Source organism: Equus quagga, chromosome 3 (assembly GCF_021613505.1).
Source record: "Equus quagga isolate Etosha38 chromosome 3, UCLA_HA_Equagga_1.0, whole genome shotgun sequence".
NCBI classification, from domain to species: domain Eukaryota; kingdom Metazoa; phylum Chordata; class Mammalia; order Perissodactyla; family Equidae; genus Equus; species Equus quagga.
Genome location: NC_060269.1, coordinates 11,970,199 through 11,992,040, shown reverse-complemented (window position 1 = coordinate 11,992,040; position 21,842 = coordinate 11,970,199). Strand labels below are relative to the sequence as shown.

At 35.4% G+C, this 21,842-nt stretch overlaps 1 protein-coding gene across 2 annotated transcripts in view; it reads left to right on the top strand.

Moving 5' to 3' along the window:
* PRSS12 (serine protease 12) overlaps positions 1-21,842 on the top strand; it is a 71,077-nt gene that overhangs the window by 33,479 nt on the left and 15,756 nt on the right. For both annotated transcript variants that reach the window (XM_046657065.1, XM_046657066.1), the window contains 5 exons: positions 1,511-1,707; positions 6,328-6,469; positions 16,995-17,200; positions 20,583-20,661; positions 21,377-21,499. In XM_046657065.1, coding sequence (XP_046513021.1) covers positions 1,511-1,707; positions 6,328-6,469; positions 16,995-17,200; positions 20,583-20,661; positions 21,377-21,499 — 747 coding nt within the window. The remainder of the gene's footprint in view (positions 1-1,510; positions 1,708-6,327; positions 6,470-16,994; positions 17,201-20,582; positions 20,662-21,376; positions 21,500-21,842) is intronic.

The window sequence follows — 21,842 nt, the reverse complement described above, 5'->3', positions numbered from 1 at the left end:
AAGACTCATAATACTATTATTTACTATTTTCATATGTTTCCTTATTAATGAAAACAATTGAGTGACAATGATTTTTTTCTTCATATTTTAATTATTTTCTTTCACAAATACATTCAGTTTTTTCTGCATATACAGAGCATCAGAACTTAATGGTTCTAAAAATGTTCTCAATAATATTTGTTAAAACTTCTAGATGATTATATTAGGAGGTAGAATAGGCATGCGCTACATTTACTTTTCAGTTTACGGAGGAATTTCTGAAAGAGAATACTCTTCTGGAATGAGAAAGAGCCTGAACTCTGGGTTTCTTTGTATGAATGATGTCCCAAAGTAAAATGACCTCCTGTTGTCTGTTCTGTAGCTGATATGGACAAACGGTAATGCGCTGATGCATTTTGTAGAAAAATGATATAAGTTGAAAGTGATAGCAAAATGGGATTTAGGTTATTTACTTTTCTAGCTAAGACTTGAGTAGTCAGCAAAATAGCAGAAGTCTTAGAATGATTAATTAAAAGTTGCAGTGTTTTAATTTTTTTAAATGTTCATCTTGTTAAATAAATTTAATAAATAAGTACGTAGGAAAATTCATGCCAGACAGAAAGATCTCATATTCTTAGTACAGAAATAATAAAAACATCCAGTGAGGCAAGTGATTGACATAAAACTTATGAATAAGAGCTTCATTACATAGCCTCCTGGAACTGAGAGACACCTTAAAGATCTTTCAGCTCGGGAACTTCTGGAGGTTTGGATTTTGCAGAACAAAAGAAAACTAAATTGGGAGGAGGATGAATGAAGGTGCAGACACTTAGTTACTAATTTTTTGTTTTGCAGATCTTTCATATTTATACAGCATCCATATTTATTATAACATATTTAGTTTTTTCATAGTGCAGAGTAACAAAGTCAACTGGAACACAAACATAATTTGTAATTTTAAAAATCAAATTTATGTAACCTTATGAAAAGCAAAGAGCATCGTCATTATTCTGATTTTGATGGGCTGAAATCTAAGTTTCATTATGGATCGGGTACGGTGCTTGAGGAATCACTGAACTAATTCACACTTTTTATTTGGGAGGAGAGGATCCAAAGAGGGCTAGAGAAGCTGGTGAAGCCAAATGAGCTCAGTGGGTCATCAGAGGCAGATGGAGGACCAGAGTTCTCATTTTCTGGTTCACGGTGTTATTTCCGTGGTCAGGAATTTGAGGTTAATCTTTTTGTCTGCATTTTCTCTGGTGGTGAGTTAAATTGTAGACAAACTGTAGACAAGAATGGATGGGGAAAAAGGATTAATCATCCATTAGTTACCCATTGAATCAATCAAAACTTGTTAAGATGATCAAAATGTGTGATAGAGCCGACAGCGCTCTTAGAATGAGTCTTCAAAATAGGAGAAAGGACAAATGCTTATCCTCTGACACAATGACACTTAATTAGGTTGTTTGCTTTATGGTTTCTTGAAACAAGGAACAGCAGTTCTATGCACAATGTTTATTTATTGCCACAGATATGGCAAACAAGCCTCTGCAAACCACTTTGAAGGAAGTCCAGGGCCCATATGGTTGGATGACGTCAGCTGCTCAGGAAAGGAGACCAGTTTCCTTGAGTGTTCCAGGAGACCGTGGGGCAGGCACGACTGCAGCCATCGGGAAGATGTAGGCATTGCCTGCCACCCCAGCGGCCCTGGACGCGGACTTTCTCTGGGTGAGGACCGGCCACAGCTCTCAAGTTCCCATAAGTTGGTAGCCACTGCACCTCTGGTCACTGGTCCAGAATGTGAAGCATTTCTCATCTTTGGCTTTTTTTAGTTGATTTCCCATAATGCTCTAATTTTCAGTAATTTGCATTCAGAGAAAAATAATCTTCAAGTCTTTCCACTGTTATAAAATTTCTATCCCCAAAGTTATTTTTCTTCACCTAGAAGCCTAAGTTTCTCACTAAAAATCTTTATAATCATGTGTATCTGAAAGATGAAATAAAGAAGCTGCGAGGTCCATTCTCCTACTCGTTAGTTATTCCCCTGCTCACCTATAATAACTCTTGTTTACCTTGAATTCTAATGAACTATTGAGACAGGATCTTTTAAAAAAGCAAAAACAGAACAAAACAATAGCTCTCGCCCCGACCCTTATGATTCATTTCCCCTTTAGTCCTGAAGGCTTGTCAATCATTGGTCACCGGCCGTCTATTGCTCTTTCCTAACCTAGATCTTTCAAGTTTCTCAGTGGGCTCCTAAATGGATTTGTTGGAGTAAATAGCCCACTGACCTGAGGTACCCTGTAACTCTAGAAACCCATCAAGGATTTTAACTAGTCTTCAATTCCAAATTTTTTCAGACTTGTAGTGGATAAAAGGTAACTAGCTCATCTAACAGTCTTGAAATATTTATGGATAAAGATCCTCTCATGAGCAGAAGGCAGCTACATATCCTTGACAGACTCAATGTCTGGTGAGGAGGACAGAATAAATATGAATGAAAAATATAGATAGAGATATTCAAAAAGATTTCGAAGGACACTATCACAGCTCTATTGTATATTTATACATATATTTTTTGGTGAACAGATGTTAAAATAACCAGAAGTGATCCTTACTTTTCACCTCAGGGTTGAATCAACCCCTTTCATATCGTCCTGTTTTGGGACTGTGAAGCTTACATCTTCACGTCATAAAATAACAGAACTTGTTGAATCCTACAGTATTAACTGGATAGTTTGTCAAAGTATATGGTTGATTCCTCATTGTACTCTAAACTGTGAGATCATAGTGACTCACTGCACTGATCTAGAAATACAACATTCACTACATCCCTTATAGGTTGTATTTCCAATTTTGTTTCTTTTCATTTGTTCTCCTCCTTTGCTCCCTTCTTATGCAGGATTTAGGATCTTCCCAGGATTATTATGTGATGAACGATGGCAAGTGGTTGGGGGAGATAGATCCTGTTTGCTAGAAATGGATGCTCTTAGCCCCAGAGAGCAGGTCTTTGGATCATGGAGTGATCCATTCAGGCACGCTCCATCAGTATCCAGGTGGCGAAATACTATAAATGCGATACAAAATATTATAATCTGAGTTCCCTGAAGGCCTTGTGGTTAAATATATCCATATGGTTAGGACAACTAATCTTTTCATTTCCCATGAAAATCTTGTTAATTGTAGGATTCTAGATATATTTTTTAAAAATTTAAAAAGCTGAGGGTGATAATTATTAATAAAATATGTGATCATTATTATGAATCTCTTTGGTCCTAATTTTGGTAGTATGCCTATTAACTATTCATTTGTCCAAAGAACATTATGTCTGAGCCAAATATCCTTTTGGAATAGAATCATATTACCATTTATTCATCCAAAGAGATCATTACTTTCCCACTTATCAAAAGGACTGCATATTTAAAAGAGAAGGTTAGAGAAGGAGATCATGGAATAGTGCAATAAACAGGAGCATTTAAAGAAAACAGTTGAGATCTTTTACTTCTTTGGCACTGTGATAATGAGCATTTGGACTGTTAGTGTTTTCAGCTATCTGAAGGGTAACTTGAGGACCTTAAGTTTAGATGTGAATGAAACTGTTCTCAAAATGAGTAATAGTTCAATAGACACTTTCTATATTTGGGTCTGTGGTGGATGGATTGCTCAAAGACAATATTCTAGATCAATTAAAATAATTCTCATAGGAATGCAGTGAATCCCTAGATGAGTCAGAGGAAATTTGAGGGATGGTAAATATGTGGATTTTTCATTTTTATATTGCATCAATTCTAAAATTGAGAGTGTTAAATCCTAGCAGAAATTTCTTGCACAGTGAGATTTCTCTTACTCAGTTTTACTGTATAAACTTTGACTTCTAATTTATATTTATGCTAGATATTATCTTTCTTCTCAGAAAAATGTTTTCCAAAAATAATGTATTAAATCAATGTTACAGGAAAATTAAAGAAAACTCTACTGGAACTCAAAATTTGAGACATATAATTAAAGATACTATGTACCCATAGGACTGTTAATTTTCCCAGGCATTTTATATATATTTAAGATTTTAGATATGAAACGTGTGTATTATTACTGCTTTAGCAAAAAGAACTTAAACAGTAAGGTGGTATGACAGAATGGCTTTTGTCATCCACTTTACCTTCAAGCATTAAAAATCCAACGACTTTGTAAAATGAATGGCTAAAATTAGGTTCAGAAATATTGTACACATTATTTTACAAAGCATGCAGCTTAGGCTTTAAAAAGACTTCATCATTTTTATTTTTGTGGTATATGAAAAACTGCCCATAAAACACGTAAGATGGAATGTGGAGATCTAATTCCATGTGCATATGTTTTCTTAATTTTGGACCAAAGATCCAACAATGTAAAAATTGAAAACTTTAAGAAGAGATTTTCATCTGTTTGGATTTTTCTTCCCTTGAGGATCACTTTTCACCTTATTCCTTTTACAAAGAACCCCACAATTCCAGATACGTTAATAAGAAATGTAAAGTTTCAAGTATGCTGTGCTTTGTGACACAGCTAAACTCCCAAGTGTTTTTTAGTTGACTGTAAACAGCACATAGAGTAGACGCTGCATAAACACTTGTTGATTTTGACTTTGCCATGATGATTCTACGATGATGCCTGTCCCACAAAGTGAGTATGACCAGGAGAGAAACTAGAGAGCCAACAACTCTGGGGGGGTAACAAAGAATGATGGAGAAGTGAAATGGATCAGAAGAATGAAAGAAGCAGCAGCAGCAAACTGTGTCCATCTTGCCGACAGTATTTTCTTTCAGTTAACAAATGTCAATCTAGTAATTTCACGTTGGTTTAAACATATATGAAATGGCGTTTTGTTCATTAGCTGCCTACTCCACCTCCCTGGTTCTGATGATTTCACCATCATTCGTTGTATTCCCTAAATCATTACCCGTAAATCTTAGGGGCCCTGAAGCTGCAGACTCTTCTGGTAACTGGGTAATCTAAAGTATGTGTATTAGTTTCCTTGGGCTGCCGTCACCAAGTGCCACACACTGGGGGCTTAAACATCAGATATTTATTGTCTCACAGTTCTGAAGTCCAAAACCAAGTTGTTGGCAGGATTGGTTCTTTCTGCAAGTTGTGAGGGAAGGGTCTGTTCCAGACCAGTCTCCTTGGCTTGCACATGGCCATTTTCTCCAGATGTCTCCTCATATAATTTTCCCTCAGTGTACCTCTGTGACCAAATTTCCCCTTCTTATAAGGACACCAGTCATATTGGATTAGGGCCCACCCTAATGACCTCACAATTCAACTCATGACAGTATGCAAGCTACTGCAAAGACTTTCAATTAAACAATACCGTATTTCTCGGTGTTGAAAGAGATACAGGAAACTCTACAAATCACTTCATTTGCATAACTTAGATTAACCTCAATTTGCTAGAGATCAGTTTCTCAACTTTTTAAAAAATCATGACATTTATTTATTTATTTATTATTTTTTATTTCCTAGCTTCAGCATTTTTTTAAATTGAGGTATAACTGACATATAACATTATACAGTTTCAGGTGTACAAAATAAAGATTTGATATTTGAGTACACTGTGAAATGATCACCACAATAAATCTAATTAACATCTGTCACCTTACATAGTTACAAAATTTTTTTTCTTGTGATGAGAAGTTTTAGGATCTACTCTGTTAGCAACTTTCAAATATGCAATAGAGTGTTATTAACTATAATCATCATGCTGTACATTACATCCCCATTCAACTTTTAAATCTTAGTAATTTTTGTGACTTAAGTCCTTCCTTTGGAATCAATAGCAAATAGGAAGCCTGAGATGGAAATTGTCCTTAGGAATAGGAAGCTGCCTTCCTCTTATTCCTCTGGCATTCAAGTTACCTGTGCATGCCAAGGGTATATCTACTTATGCCTTCCTAAAAAATCTTAGCTTTGGAGTGTAAATTTCTACCTATGTTAAGGATAAATAAACAGACAAAAACAACTCTGAGTAAACATCTTTTACTATTTAGAGGGTAGCAGTAATAAAACCATTCACGATTTTACAGTGCTATTCATTCATTCATTCAGCAAACAGCTATCACGTGTCCTCTGTATGCCAGGCACTGTTGCAAGTGCTAGCAAAGTTGAGCAAGTGAGCACTCTGACCGCCAGGCTTCAAAAGATATGCAACAGTAGATACAGTTTTCTGTTGATATCTCGTCTTTCTCTCTCATATTGACCTGCTGATTTTATAGTTGATTTAAAAAATAAATTGTGCTTTATAAAGTCTCTCATGCTTTAACATCGGTTTGCTTGTTTTGGCTTTTCTAATACTTTTGAATCATGACTTAGGTTTTCCTATCAGACTGATGGATGGAGAAAATAAGAAAGAAGGACGAGTGGAGGTTTTTATCAATGGCCAGTGGGGAACCATTTGTGATGATGGGTGGACTGATAAGGACGCAGCTGTGATCTGCCGCCAGCTTGGCTATAAGTAAGTAAAACCTAATTTGGGATAGTTACTTGATAAATATTTCTGACTTTTTAGGCTTTTCTAGTGAGTTATTCCTTACCTAAAATTAATTTCTGTGATTCAATTGAAAATACTGGCAGCATACTGACATGATTCAGAATTATAAAGAAAAATACGAAGTAGAGTCTATTTAAGTATTTCTGTTCTCTTACAAGAAACATACATTGTGTTGCATAAGGAGTGTAGCTTTTATCTAACAGCAAATAGTCTAATAACTTGACTACTCATAACACTGCTTCTATCAGGCAGAGGTATTAACCTTTTCTCTGTGATTTCTGTTTCAACACTGTAGCCTTTTAAGAGACTCTGCAGTTATTAAAATTGTGGTTGGTTCTCCTTATTCACAGAGGTCGAGTTCTCTGAGGTCACGGTGAACACTGAGTTAGCCAATGCTGAGCCCCTGCTTCTAGGGTTGAGGTCGAACAGGGCGATACTCTGCCGCCTTCTTTTAGCTCTCATACTTGCAAACAATTGTCCTTTTTGTGGTCTATTAGTACCCCCGCCATCTTTGTGGTCTTTTGTTGATGATTTCACTGTTTAAAATGGCCCCTAGGCATAGTGTTAGCGTTCCTAAGTGCAAGGCTGTGATGTGCCTTATGGAGAAAATATGTTTGTTTAGATAGGCTTCATTCAGACATGAGTTATTGTGCGAAAAACATGGTACTAAATAGACTGGGAAAAGGACACTTGTTTGCAGTTTGAGAGCTGAAATAAAAAGACAGATAATCTTGTGAGACCTCAACTGGCAACTCAGTCTTTTGAGGCTTTGCACATATCTACAAACGACCATGAAAGCACCGTGGGTATTGATTTTGCAGTTGCAAGTATGTGGAACATGTTACAATTGAGAGGGCTATGAAATTTAAACTAATATACATAAATTGCCTAGCTCGTAGTAGATTATTAGTAGTGGTTTGAATTTTAAAAATATATAATTAATTATACATCTATGTGTATCTTAAATATTGATAGATTTAACTAGTTATTCCTATGCAGATTACATTTTTATTTTTAAAAGTATTTCTATTTTAATAAAAGTCCAAATGCTTTATTCTAAAGTTTTAATTCAAAGTTTGTTTTTGGTTACTCAGATACTACTCCCTTTTATTGCTCAGTTTTGGACCTAGTTGCAATTCCAACAGTTTTATGGTCAATGGGTCCGTTATTTGTGATATAGATTTTCAGTATTTGAAATTGGTATGTGACATAGATTTTCAGCTTTCAAAATATGGGGTGGAAGAGCAAGGTAGGGAGAGTCTACATTAGATGCCTGGGTGAATTTAGTCAACGATTTAAGTTTCCTTTCCTCATTACATTTCTAACACTCATTCCTCCATTTGGAAAAAAATTATTGTTCTTACATTACATTCCCAGTGAATTTCCTTATCCAAAATCAGCCATTAAAGTATATTGCTGTTTGAAACTACTTTCTTGGTTATAGTTTATTTTTTGGTAGATGTGATCCAGGAAGCCTAGAATTACCTTTGGAAGTATGAAGTATTACCTTTGGAAATATGAAAGAAAGTATAAAGGGAAAGATCAAATTTGATCCTCAAATTGTGTGTCTAAGCCAAGTTTAAGAAGGAGAAAAGTTCGTAACCATATCCATCAGTGCATTTTCACTTTGATTTCTTTCTACGTTTCTTTATTGTTTTTTACTTATCATCATTTAGTCCATTTTACATTCAACTTAAATGGTGAATTTAGGTGAGAAACAATATAGATTAAGTGAACAAAGTTTGCAGCAATTTTCAATAATGTTTCTGTAACAGTTATCAAGAAAAGCTTTGAAAAAAGATTGCATTTTGTAATTGTTTTTAAAATAAAGTCTCAATGCGTAAATCAGTAATTTAATGTTATTATAACAAACTGAATAATCATCTTCTAGTGCACAATCTACAATTTACCATCAAACAGTACAATTTAAATGAGAATCATTTAGATACTAATCAATCTGAATAAAGTTTAGTGTTTTTATAATTTTACACTGAGAACATGTATTTCATATAAGAACATATATTTATATAATTATAAACAGGTATATGACCAGTGTAGGGGATCTTTTCCCCATATCTACTTCGAATTGTTAACAATCTTTAATAAAGCATTTGTTTGTAGAAATCAATCTAGAAAACTTTTAAGCTGTTGAAAAGCTTGGGCCTCATTGATAAGAATTCCAGAGATCTGTCCCCGACCAGTTGGATCCTGCTTGAGGATTAATCCTAGGAAACATTGAGAATCGAAATTTCATCAGAAAGCATTTTCATAATGAGAGAAACAGAAATGAAGTAATAAAAGCCAGGAAACGTGAGTGGTAACTAACCCAGCTATGCACAGAAAGTAAAAGCCATCATTTAATGATAGATTACATAATGTCTGATGAAGTCTAGCATATGAGTGTGTTGTTTTTAAAGGGTTCAGAGAGAATATGTTGATATCAAACTCCTTAAGATAGACTAAATAGCCACGATAGAAATTCCATTCTATTTGAACTTTGTGTGAATCCATTAATATATGTTTCAATATGATGTGTTCTTGAACTTCATATATTTTTTTTTAAAGATTGGCACCTGAGGTAACAACTGTTGCCAACCTTCTTTTTTTTTTCTTTTTTTCTGCTTTTTGTCTCCAAATCCCCCAAGTACATAGTTGTATATTTTAGTTGTGGGTCGTTCTAGTTGTGGCACGTGGGATGCCGCCTCAATGTGGCCTAGTGAGCGGTGCCATGTCCGCGCCCAGGATCCAAACTGGCAAAACCCTGGGCCACCAAAGCAGAGTGCACGAACTTAACCACTCGGCCACGGGGCCAGCCCCTGAACTTCATATTTATTACAGTAGTGTCCCTTAAAGAATTTAAAAATTGGTGTTCCCCTACTGTTTTAGTGGAGACCTACAATTAAGTATATCTAATTTTTATATTATGTTTCAATAGCTGCAAAAGATTTAATTTCTGGCATATTTGTGTATGACATTTAAAAATAGAATAGTTAATTCATTCTTTTAATTATATCCAATGGAATATAAAGATCATAGTGATTTGACACTCTGTCATCCATTTAAATAATGCATGAACATTCTTCTTTGACTTTCAGAAATTTCACATACTTCCCTTTTCTCCTTAAAATTATATTTTAAATTTTCTTTCCCCAAAGAATCCTAATGGTATTATGCTTTAAAAAGTGTGTGTGTGTGTGTGTATACACACATGGAGACAGCACGAGAGAGAGAAAGAAATTAAATTCTTCTAACGAATTCCCGTCTGGATTTTATGATTTCTAGTACACAACTGATTAAAGACAACAACAAAAAAATAAAATTCGATAAATAATTATTAAACATAGGAAATAAAAGTTGACCAGAGCTCCTGTTTCTTAGATTGACAGGTTGAGTTTATGATACTTGTTAAAGGAGGCTTCATTGCTATCATATATTTTGAATTGTTCTCTTGGCCATTTTAGAGGCTTTTAAATCTGGGAGCAATGCACTGTGGTAGGGTTTGGGATGAGTGAAAGATAGGCCTTTCTTTTGTGAAATGGAAGAAAAGAAATTTTGAAAGAGAAGTTGATCTTGATTTCAGCAAGACCAGTTTTAGGAGCAGATACACATGGAATTCGAGGATCTGAATACTGATTCCCTTAAAGCACATGTATCCCTTGGAAAGTCATCATCTACTCCCAGGAGCCTTTGACACCCAGTTTAAAGACCTAGTGTGTTAGAGCCTATTGTCTCTTTGAAATTCTCAGCTATAAATTACTACATGCCTGGAGCCCAGAGCGAATCCCTACACTTTTTCCTATAGATGACACAGTCCTTAATGATTAAAAAAAAAGAAAGAAAATTTATTAGATTTCACTATATCATTGAGAATGTCTACTTAATAATGCACTTTTGTTAGTTTAAAATATTCTCTAATTTCTATTTGTTGATATATCTAAAATGCATTCTTTTTAGTCTGTAGGTTGATAAATTGCTAAGAAATCATCCTTTTGTTTATGAGTCTGATTTTATTTTCTATATATTTACTTCTACCTTTCATTGACTTTTATGCTGTTTGTCATGCTTTGTTCTCTGTTCTTTGTGTTACCTTCTGGTTTTTGATTTGCAAGCAATCCAATTTTCTATGTTCTTTCTTCCCTTTCTTTAGGGATCTGGAAGTTGAGCATTCTTATTGTTTTACCAGAAGTTCTTCTTTAAATTTTTAGCAAACATACCGACATATTTTCTTACCAATTTCAAAAATTATCTTTACTTCCCCTTCCTGAAGAATATCAAGCCATTTGGCATACTGTTCCTTACTTTCTCCCTCCGCTCATCCCCACTCCCCAAACTGATGGGACTCCCCTGGGGTTTTAACTTTAGAGTCCATTAATTTTTATTTATCTTCAAATTATGCCTATTTGAATTTCAAGTTGCTTTACGTTACACATCCACATTATCAACAATTATTTCCCTCCTAAAAAAGGTTAATAAAATATCAACAATCTCTGGAAATTCTAAGAAAAAGGAGAGAGAATACAAGCAAACATTAGAGAAAAGAAAAGGAATATAAGCACAGGTCTGCAGAAGGCTAAATAACTTGTAGAAGAATTCTGTGAACTACTTTTAGCTAATAAATTGAGAAATCTAGATGAGATGGACAATTATCTAGGAAGCTGTACATTTTCAACAAAATTATATCTGTGAAAATTGATAGAAAACCCAAATAGATTAACGACCATGGAAGAAATGACTCTGATGTTTTGCTGAAGAGTTTTGACTAATCTTCAAGGCACGGATCATTCCTGAGTTATATAAATTTTTGTAGAGCAAAAAAGATGGAAATCTTTCTATTCATTTTATGAGGTTAATAGAACTTGATTTCAAGACTAGACAAGTACTAACAAACACGCACATACACATACAGAAAACTATACCCCAATCTCATGAATCTGCATACAAAAATTCTAAACAAAATATTAGCAAATTTAATCCTGTAGTGTATTAAAAGAACAGTACACCACAAACAGTCTATTGCAAGAACATAAGAGTGGTTCAAACTGAGGCATTCAATGAATGTATTTCAGTGTGTCATCTATAAGTGAAAACAAATATAATTACTTAATATTGAAAAGTAACATGATAAAAATCAACATTCCTTCCTCATATCTCTTAGGAAGATCAGAATAAAATAAAACGACCTTAACTTTCTATCACAACAATCAGGAAATAGGAACAAATCAAGGGTGTTACTATTACTGTAATGACTCAGTATTGTCTGGAGGTCTCACTAATCATCAAGAATTGAGGTATCAGTATTGAAAGGAAGTAAGAATTGTTATATGAATAATATGATTGTCTACCTAGAAAACCCAAGAGAATCATTGAGAAAGACACTAGAAGTAATGCTTATTAATGTCACAATATAAAATATAGATATTTTAAAAAAGCAATAGTGTCCCTATATGTTAGGTAGAAAATTCTTTTAAAATTTCATTTATAGAAGGTACAAAAAAAAAAAAAAAGAAATCCAGGAATAAATGTCAGAAAAAATGAGAGCTATATATATGAAAAGAAATAGATTTTTACTAAATTTGGAAGATCTAATAAGTGATACCCCACAATCCTAAATGGGAAGACAAAATAGAAATTAACCTATACATTAAATGCTATGCTCATAAAAATCTTTGGCTTTTCCTGGTATGTATGTGGGATGGGGAGGAGGCCTTGACTTCTGAATTCATCTGAAACCAAATCCACGTGACACTGGCACAGGAACAGGCAAAGAAGTCCATGTTACCAACTACAGCAGTGGTTATCAACCTTGGTATACAGTAAAATCACTTTGGGGCTTAAAAAAATATTACCCATGCCTCACTCCGCTCCCACGGATTCTACTTTATTTGACGTCAGGTGGGATTCAGGATTGGCTATATTTTAAAAGCTCGCAAAGGTAATTTTAATGTGTAGCCATGGTTGGGAATTACTGAACTATAAAGACCACGCAATGGCTTGTGTACATATAAGCATGATAGATGAGTAAATAAAAAAGGCCTTCAAATCAGCAGGAAAAGTTATTGGGACAATTACCTTAGGGGCAAAAATAAAGCTAGATCCTTTACTAACCCTAAACAGCAATAAATTCCAGACAGATCAGAACTATGACACACAAAATAAAACAGAAGAAAACCTTTGCTTTAAATGGTTGCATTTTAATTATAGATATTTCAAATGCATAACTTGCTTTCAAAAGACTTGCCCTGTGTTCAGCAATACATATCCAGAACCTTAAGAAATGTTTATACCTGTTGAACAAAAATTTCATTGCTGGGAAGAAATCTGAGCTTCCCATAAAAATTTACGTATCAGGATGTATATAATTATAAAAAGCCTAAATTTTTAAAATAAATGTGCGACAGTAGGGAAATAAATTCTCATCTTTCTACACCAAAGTTTGATGCTGAACTACCTGGGGCTTGTTAAAAAAATAGATTTCTTAAGTCCCACCTCGATACACTCACTCAGAATCAACTCAAGTGGCCTCTTGAATAGCCTGCAGCTTGAGAGCCACCAATCTGTACAATGAAGTTTTTAACCATTAAAAATGATAGTATTTTCCCCATACGTATGTACAGGAAGGAAATATACTCAAATGCTAGTAGTGTGCTTTTTTATACATTTATTTTGAAAATTTTATACAATGAGCATTTATTACTCATGCAATTATTAAATGTATTTTATATATAAAAAAAGATTTGCTCTGAGTACCTTTAGAGTCACATGTTTGGGCACAGGGATCTTCCATGGCTGTAAAGATTTCTAATGGGTTAAAACTTATTTTTATTTGCAATTTATGTCAGAGTAGCTATTACCAAGGCAGAAGAAATGACTGGGTTTATTTACAAAATGAATGTGCTGCCAACTATGAGCGTGCTCAAAGGGGATTATCTAAGTGAATTTCTCAGATAATCCATATCAATAAACTGCTTCACTTGAGTTCCCTGCCTAACTGTAAGGAAACATAATAACTTTATCTGAATTAAGTAGAATCTATTTTGATGTTAGAAGTCTATATTGTCATTTTTGATGAGACGCTTTCTTTTGATTTAAAACCTCTCATACTTTTGATTCCCATGTGTGGCTCTCATATGTTGTGGTTTCTCGGAACAGGAAAGGTTTTGAAACTGGGCTATGCACTTTTCCCTCTGACATTCCCACCTCAGCAGAACAGTAGATGCAGAGAAAACAGGCATTAGTCATTGGAGAGTGTTGACAGCTACACCATATATTGCTCAAGACATAAGTCGCTGAAACCAGAAGTCCGCATTATAAGAATGTGTTCTAACCTTTAGACAGGTTGAAATTTCTTTTGCCCTGTCGCTGGGTTGAGCAGATCTTAAGCCTTTTCTACCACTGAGTGTTTGGAAAGTAGTAACTTTGAAGATTCCGATGATTATCATTCTTCTGAGTATTTTATTAGGAATTACTCTTTATCATATAGTTCCTTCACATATGCTTACATGTGATCATAAGTAAATATGTAATATCTGTCTTCTAGGGTGGAAGTGAAAAAGTGAACATTGCCAAACAAAAATTTTAAGTGAAGATATTTTAAGGGGTATCTACCGGCCTGGCCTGTTTGCTGGCTTGTTTGTATTTTTATTCCCTCCTTCTTTGTACTTGTATTTTTAAAAATTTAGTAAATTTAATAACAACCAGTTATTAACCAACTATATTATAGCTAATATTTATTGAGTACTTACTATGTACTAAGCATTGTCTCGTTTAATCTTCACAATAACCAAATGAGGTAGTTCCTATTATCTCAGTTTTGCAGATGAGGAAAGTGTCTCAGAGAGGTTGCATAATTGTCTAAGGTTTCATAGCTAGTGAGAGACAGAACTGGCTTCACGCTCAGGTCCACAGTGTGATCCACCGCTGACAATGCCTCTTAATCTAACAGTGGTAGTCCTAAACCTCTTCAGTTCAGTGGATGGAATTATTTTAGTGATAAATTACTCTTGTATACTGTGATGACTAAGCTAACAACAAGAAAACATTGTTTCCTGACTGTATCGAAGTATTCTGATAGCAGATGTATTTTCAGTAGTTGTTTGCAAAGTATCACCACCTCGATTAACATTAAAACATGTTTCTCTGATATAAGGTATTGTTGATTCATTTTATAATTTCCTAAAATAAAATTAGATTTTTTCTTAAGTAACGTTTTGTTTCTAATTATGAAATTAATGCCTGTTCATTAGATGCTTTTTTGTGTCATAAGAAAGTAGTCAAATTAAAAGATATTACCTATAATTCTGCAAATAAATTTTTTGACTCAACTTTTAAAAAAATCTCCTAAGTAAGATTAATATTTTCCCATTTTTTTCTTTGTCTTTAAAGATTTTATTTTTTTTTCCTTTTTTCTCCCCAAAGCCCCCCAGTACATAGTTGTATATTCTTCGTTGTGGGTCCTACGAGTTGTGGCATGTGGGATGCTGCCTCAGCATGGTGTGATGAGCAGGGCCATGTCCACGCCCAGGATTCGAACCAACGAAACACTGGGCCACCTGCAGTGGAGTGCGCGAACTCAACCACTCGGCCACGGGGCCAGCCTTCTTCTTTGTCTTTAATTGGGAAATATACAGCCACTATGTATATGTGTGTGTATTTTTTAAAGGGTAGCAATGAAACAAACACACGTCATCTCACCATAGCCATATTTTCAGTTGTGCAGGCTGTAGCCACATGAATGGCATCTCCTGGTGCCATGCTGCGCACAGCATGCAGGACCACACAGGGCAGTCCTGTCTGCCACTGAGTTTAGGAAACAGAACATGAGTGTACCTTTGAGCTCCTTGTGGGCCAATCCCACTCTCCTTAGTCCACTGTCTTGAATTATGGGTCTTCAACTGTATTTCTTCATAATTTTAAAGTTATACCTTAAATAAGAATTTTGTCTATTGCTTATATATTTTTTAAAGCAAGTAATCATACTTTGAGTTTTCTTCAGTACCTGCTTTTTTCCACCCTCAGAACTGCTTTTGAGATTCACCTCTGTTGATCTGTATAGCTGTACTTCACTCCTATTCATTTTGCTCTATGATATTGTCACATAAATATCCAACTTGTGTATTGTGTTATTGATAGGGTGTTTATAATTTCTAGTTTTGCTATGAAAAAGTTAGACTGCTATGAATATTCTCATGCCTTTCTTGCTGGTGCACCTGTGCAAGAGACTTTTTTAGGGACTATAAGCAAGAGTAGACCTTCTGGCTTACAGAGGATGGGCACCGTCAACTGATCAAGTGTCGCGGGACTGCTTACTCGGGGGTCCACCCGTTTGACACATTCAACAGCAACGATGGTTTTTCATTTTTTGCCATTTTTTTCAGTTTGTGCCAATCTAGTGGGTAGCTAGTGTCATCTCATTGCTTATTTCTGATTACTAATGAGATTGGACATTTTTTCCTTTGTTTATTGGCCACTGACCTATTTCCTTTTGTGTAAAAAGACCTTTTCCTGTCTTTTGCCTTTTTTATCTTGGGTTGTTGGAATTTTTTAGTTTTCTAAATGAATGTTGAAAATTCTTTGTATATCGTATGCTATTCCACTCTGTTAGAAAATGTCTTCCCCAACAAACATATTTGTAAATATGTATTGCAAAATATATTCATCAACTTATTATCTTTCCAATTTCCTTAGGGTGGATTTTAGTAAAGTGGCATTCTTAATTTAATTTTTGTGGCATTTATCAATCTTTTAATTTATGGTATACCATCTATGTCTTATTTAATAAATCTTCCCCTAACTTGAGGTTATAAGGATAATTTTCTTACAATTCAAACTTTAAAACTTTTGCCTTTCATAGATATGTCATCAATTTATCAGGAATTGAGTTTTGAATATGGTGTTAGTTTGAAATATTTCATTAAAAAGCTTCTGTATTTGGATATTTAAAAAGAAGTGTTATTAAAAAAACAAAAAAAGGTAATACACCAAGAGTAAGTCTGCCTTTTATTTATGATTCCTGGTTTTCATTTTCTCTGTTAAAAATTGAACTTTTTTACTTCTAAAGTAGGCAAAAAATTAGTTTTTAGCTTGCTAGGTAATTATTTAATCTCATAATTTTCTTGGCAGTATTATACCAACTTTAAGAGAGTATTATACTCTTTAAGGTAGTAGAAAATTTTGAGATGATTTTTTTCCTGCTTAAACTAGAGTTTGAGACTATCATGATTTTTTGACATGCCATTAAATGTGACTTTCTTAGCCCAAGCTAAATTAGAGGCAACTGGAATAATCAAGCAGCTGTGGCGTATGAAAACAAAGTATAGTCATTACCTCTCCTAATTTTTTTTGCAGTCATGAAATAAGTCGTTTTTAGCACATATAGATGCTAATTTTACTATATAAAAGTTAAGAAATATAATTGAGCAAGCATATGTTGTGATTTATCAGATGTATGATTGACTGATTCTCCACGTCCTCAAGAATGCTCTGTTTCCAGGGGTCCTGCCAAAGCACGAACCATGGCTTACTTTGGGGAAGGAAAAGGACCCATCCACGTGGATAATGTGAAATGCACAGGAAATGAGAGGTCCCTGGCTGACTGTATCAAACAAGATATTGGAAGACACAACTGCCGCCACAGTGAGGATGCAGGAGTTATTTGTGATTACTTTGGAAAGAAAGCATCAGTTAACAGTAATAAAGGTAAGTCACCTTCTGGGGCCTATGCAAGTCAAAGAATACCAATTCCCACTTCATTGTTATAAGCAGTGCTTTGATGGTAAAAATCCCCTTCCACAAGGATACAGTCCCTTGTTCCTTGTGTGAGAATTTAGAGGCAGTGGTTCTTGACAAACTTGTCTGGGTAGGGCTTCCAGGGAGGGCAGGGTTCAAGGGCAGGAATGGCTTTACAGGATTTTGTAATCTCTGGGATTGTCCCCTTTTGACATTCTTAGCCATTTCTGTACCATCCTTCTCTAGATGTAATAAAACTGTCAAACTTGTTGGTTTGGTCCTTGAAGATTCAGAATTGATATTAAAATTATTGATATTCATTAAAAGAAGGCAAGAGGGCCAGTCCCAAAGTCTTAGTGGTTAAGTTTGGCGCTCTCCTTTGGCAGCCTGGGTTCAGTTCCCAGGCGTGGACCTATGCCACTCGTCTGTCAGTGGTCGTGCTGTGGCAGTGGCTCACATACAAAAAGAGGAAGATTGGCAGCAGATGTTAGCTCTAGGGCAAATCTTTCTCAGCCAAAAAAAAAGAAAGCAAGAAGTGAAAATTTAATGATGAATCATAGAAAGGCACTTCTTCCATTCTTGCAAATATTTCAAATACAGGATAATTTTTTAAATTAATTGCAAAAAGAAAATTATCTTTTGTAGATTTTATTCTCTGGAATTTAAAAATGTAAGGAATATGAGAAATAATCTTTTAGTATAATACAGTAGTAAATGTTTCAAACTTAAATAGAAGAGTTTTTGAAAGCTCTGTTTAATTTTTATGAAATTACTGCTTTAAATGAATAAGGAAAAGAACTAGCTATTTTGGAAAAAACTATGGTATATTTCTTGAAAAGAACAATCACCTCTTTATTTATGTGGATTGAAAGTTCACAGTTTTGATACATTGAATTTTCTTAAAATCAGGTACATCTATATTTAAGATTCTCTCTCTCTTTTTTTTTTTTTCAAGGAAGATTAGCCCTGAGCTAACATCCACTGCCAATCCTCCTCTTTTTGCTGAGGAAGACAGGCCCTGAGCTAACATCCATGCCCATCTTCCTCTACTTTATATGTGGGATGCCTACCACAGCATGGCTTGCCAAGCAGTGCCATGTCTGCACCTGGGATCCGAACCAGTGAACCCCAGGCCGCTGAAGCGGAACGTGCACACTTAACCGCTGTGCCACCGGGTCAGCCCCAAGCATTCTCTTTTTCTAACATCCTTTAGTAACTGCTAAAGACAATGAAATAAATAACTTGGATGTTGTTAATATGATTCTTCACTATTTGAGGAGCTTTTGAGTGTAGAGAAGAATACTTACAACTGTTTGTGCTTTGTTTTTTATATATATGTATATATATAACATATTCCTTATATATTAATAAATATGATTTGGTAAGCCAATTTTTCCTAAGTATTGATTGTAACTTAATTTATTAAATTCTTTTCAATAATTTAAACTATAACTACAAATTGAATATAAATAATTCTTTGGATTATTTCAAATTTCTTAAGCAGTAGAAAAACATAAAAATTCAATGATTGTAAAATGTCTTACTATATTTCTGTGTAAACCTATTTTGAAATATGAAATACCATGTTTATTTGTTCATTATTGGTGCATTTGCTTTTATGGCTTCCCAGAGTTGCAGCAACGCCTAGTTTGGTACCTTACCGTGGTTCCAGTGCCACCATACCTCAAACACAAAGATTTCATCTTAGACTGGATGATTTCCTCTTAGCTGAATTTCATCAAATTCAGCTAGATTAATGAATTTGGCTTATTGACCTATTGATTTTGGGTTGAGCCTCCAGATCTAGTTACTTCTATAAGGTGATTCAAACTCAAGCCCTTGGTTATTGGTCCTCTGATGGGATCCTTTTACAAATGAACTTCATTTTGCTTTTTAATTCTTTTGTAACAGTGAGTTTTATGGCTTTGAATAGGTTTTACTTTCTTGCAGTTTGGTCCTTTGCTTCAGAATGATGTAAACTTTCAGATTTGCTTGCTCAGTGTTACATCATTCCTTCTCTTGGCATTCTATGCCTTGACCTGACTTGGAGCGTTATTGGAAACTTGTATTTTTCTCTTTCATAATTTGCAGTGTCATCTAGAGGACTCGTATCCTAAGATGCGAGGATTAAAGTTTGACAGCATGCCTCTGAGATCTGGCAAAATAATGATCTTGGTACACACTGTTGAATCTCTTTCTCCAGAGAAATAGCTAGTGCTGATCCCCTGTTGAGCTCCCTTCTGCCTGGTTATTATGGGAGCCCATTAGTGCTGACTAGGTTTCCATGGTCGTGGCACAATTCCCACCCTCTTCTTATGCAGATAGAAAAACAGTACATATCTACCTTTATACACATGTACTTAACCAAAGAAACAAGACTCCCCCATAGATTCTTCTATTTTCTAAAATTGTTTTAAAAATGAGTCATACCTTATTTTATTTACTCCTTGTTTGTACACCATCTTTCGTATATTTTTAATTTAAATTTTTTTAATGTTCTTCACAGAAGTCCGTTATCTTGGGAAGTTTGACTATATACCCTTAAATACAGTTTGTTATTTAAATTGGCTTAGTAATAAACTCTTTCTATATCTTAATATGCTACAGGAGTAAATGTAAACTTAGATCAAAATTCTATCCTGGGACTGTGCTTTGTTCCTCTGAGTTACATTTGTATATATGGCTTGTAGGTGTATTGTATGTGAAAAGCAAGTAATTTAGACCATTATTGCCTTTGTAGTTCTCTTGTTTTGTTTAATGTTCCTGAGTGCCTGTGTAATCAGCAGAGGAGGAGATGTGGGTACCTACAAGGATGATGTGCTGGACAGGGTCAAACCGTTCAGCAGCCAGTGAAACCTCTTCAGAGCTGAATGTGGGAAACCTCATAAAGTTCCTCATCTGCTTGAGAACTATTGTTGCCATGGCTGAATGAGAAAACAACTTTTTTTTGGGGGGGGGTTAGTGAGGAAGAGTGGCCCTGAGCCAATATCTGTTGCCAATCTTCCTCTTTTTGCTTGAGGAAGATTGTTGCTGAACTAACATCTGTGCCAGTCTTCCTCTGTTTTGTATGTGGGATGCCGCCACATCATGGCCTGATGATCAGTGCTAAGACCCCACCCAAGATCCAAACCCCTGAATCCCTGGTCGCCGAGGTGGAGCGCGTGAACGTAACCACTTTGCCACTGGGCTGGCCCCAACAACTTTTAATTTTTATTATAAGAAAAGTATGCTATAATTTCAGGAGAAAAGGCATTCAAAACAGAGAAGGAAGCAGTAGGGGAATGTGCAACTTGTGTCTTTAACCCACTGTCAGCAAGATGATAGTTTAATTAATAACCTGTTTCTGCTTCAGAGTCCCTCTCATCTGTCTGTGGGTTGAGATTACTGCACCGTCGGCAGAAGAGGATCATTGGTGGGAAAAATTCTTTAAGGTAAAAGGTTTTTCAGAGGAGATTTTCTATATTACAGAATTATTTATACACATACAGGGTTAGAAACTGGGGATTTTCTACTATTATATAAGGGATTCATTTTGCTTATTTTATTTTCTATGTTGCATACGGATTACACTGATAATGTCACTGTCCTTTGACCTACATTTACTTTATATAGACCATGTTTTTGTATCACTGTCCCCTGATTTATGAAATAAATGTACTACTGAAAAGTTATGTAGCAGAAACAAACTAATTTAACAGATCTGAAAAAAATGTATAACTACAAATCTCACTTAGTTTAGAACATATGTGTTTTGGATTTGATTGATTTTAATATAATATTTTTGTTTGTTGAATTTACTAGTGGAAACCAGCACTTTGTTTATTAAATACTTCTTTAGGCTGCTTGGGTGAGGTAGAGTGAGGAGAGAAAATCCCCATCAAATCATGAAATACAAAGAAGACTCAACTTGTTCCCAAGAATGTAGAGATGGGGCAATGCATACAAATGCCTTTAAGCAAACCTTCAGGGTGGTCTGTGCAGGTTGTAGGGGCATCTTTTCAAAGTAGGAAGAGATCTCATATCCTTGAGCTCCTGTTATTCTCCTCTCCTTCCACCTATAAGCCTTGTAAGTCATTGCTTTAAGGGGTACTTTACTTTGCTGTTCTGCCTTTTATGATACTGATGAGTGGCTTACTTTCTTCTTAGGGGTGGCTGGCCTTGGCAAGTGTCCCTTCGGCTGAAGTCATCCCATGGAGATGGCAGGCTCCTGTGTGGGGCCACGCTCCTGAGTAGCTGCTGGGTCCTTACAGCGGCACACTGCTTCAAGAGGTACATGTCCACCTTTCCAAACAACTCAGTTTGGCTCTGATTTGCCAGTTATTCCAGTCCCTTCATGCTCTACAGCATACTAGAAACTTGGGGTATCAGGACCAGGCTGTAGGCCTGCCCTGTCTGCGCCAGCACTGGAGGGGAGGGAGGTAATGTGAGGAGCAAAGAGCGCTCTCAGGAAGCTACTTGCTACCCAGGTGTTAAAGCAAACCCCAGATTTAGGGAGAGGAGAAGATGGGTTTTTGGAGGGGAGGCGGCTATGTTAGTGCTTCCCCCCAAAACATATCTGAGGGTGAAATTGCATCCCCGCAGAGCTAGAGGAGACCTCAGGTTCTCTAGTCGT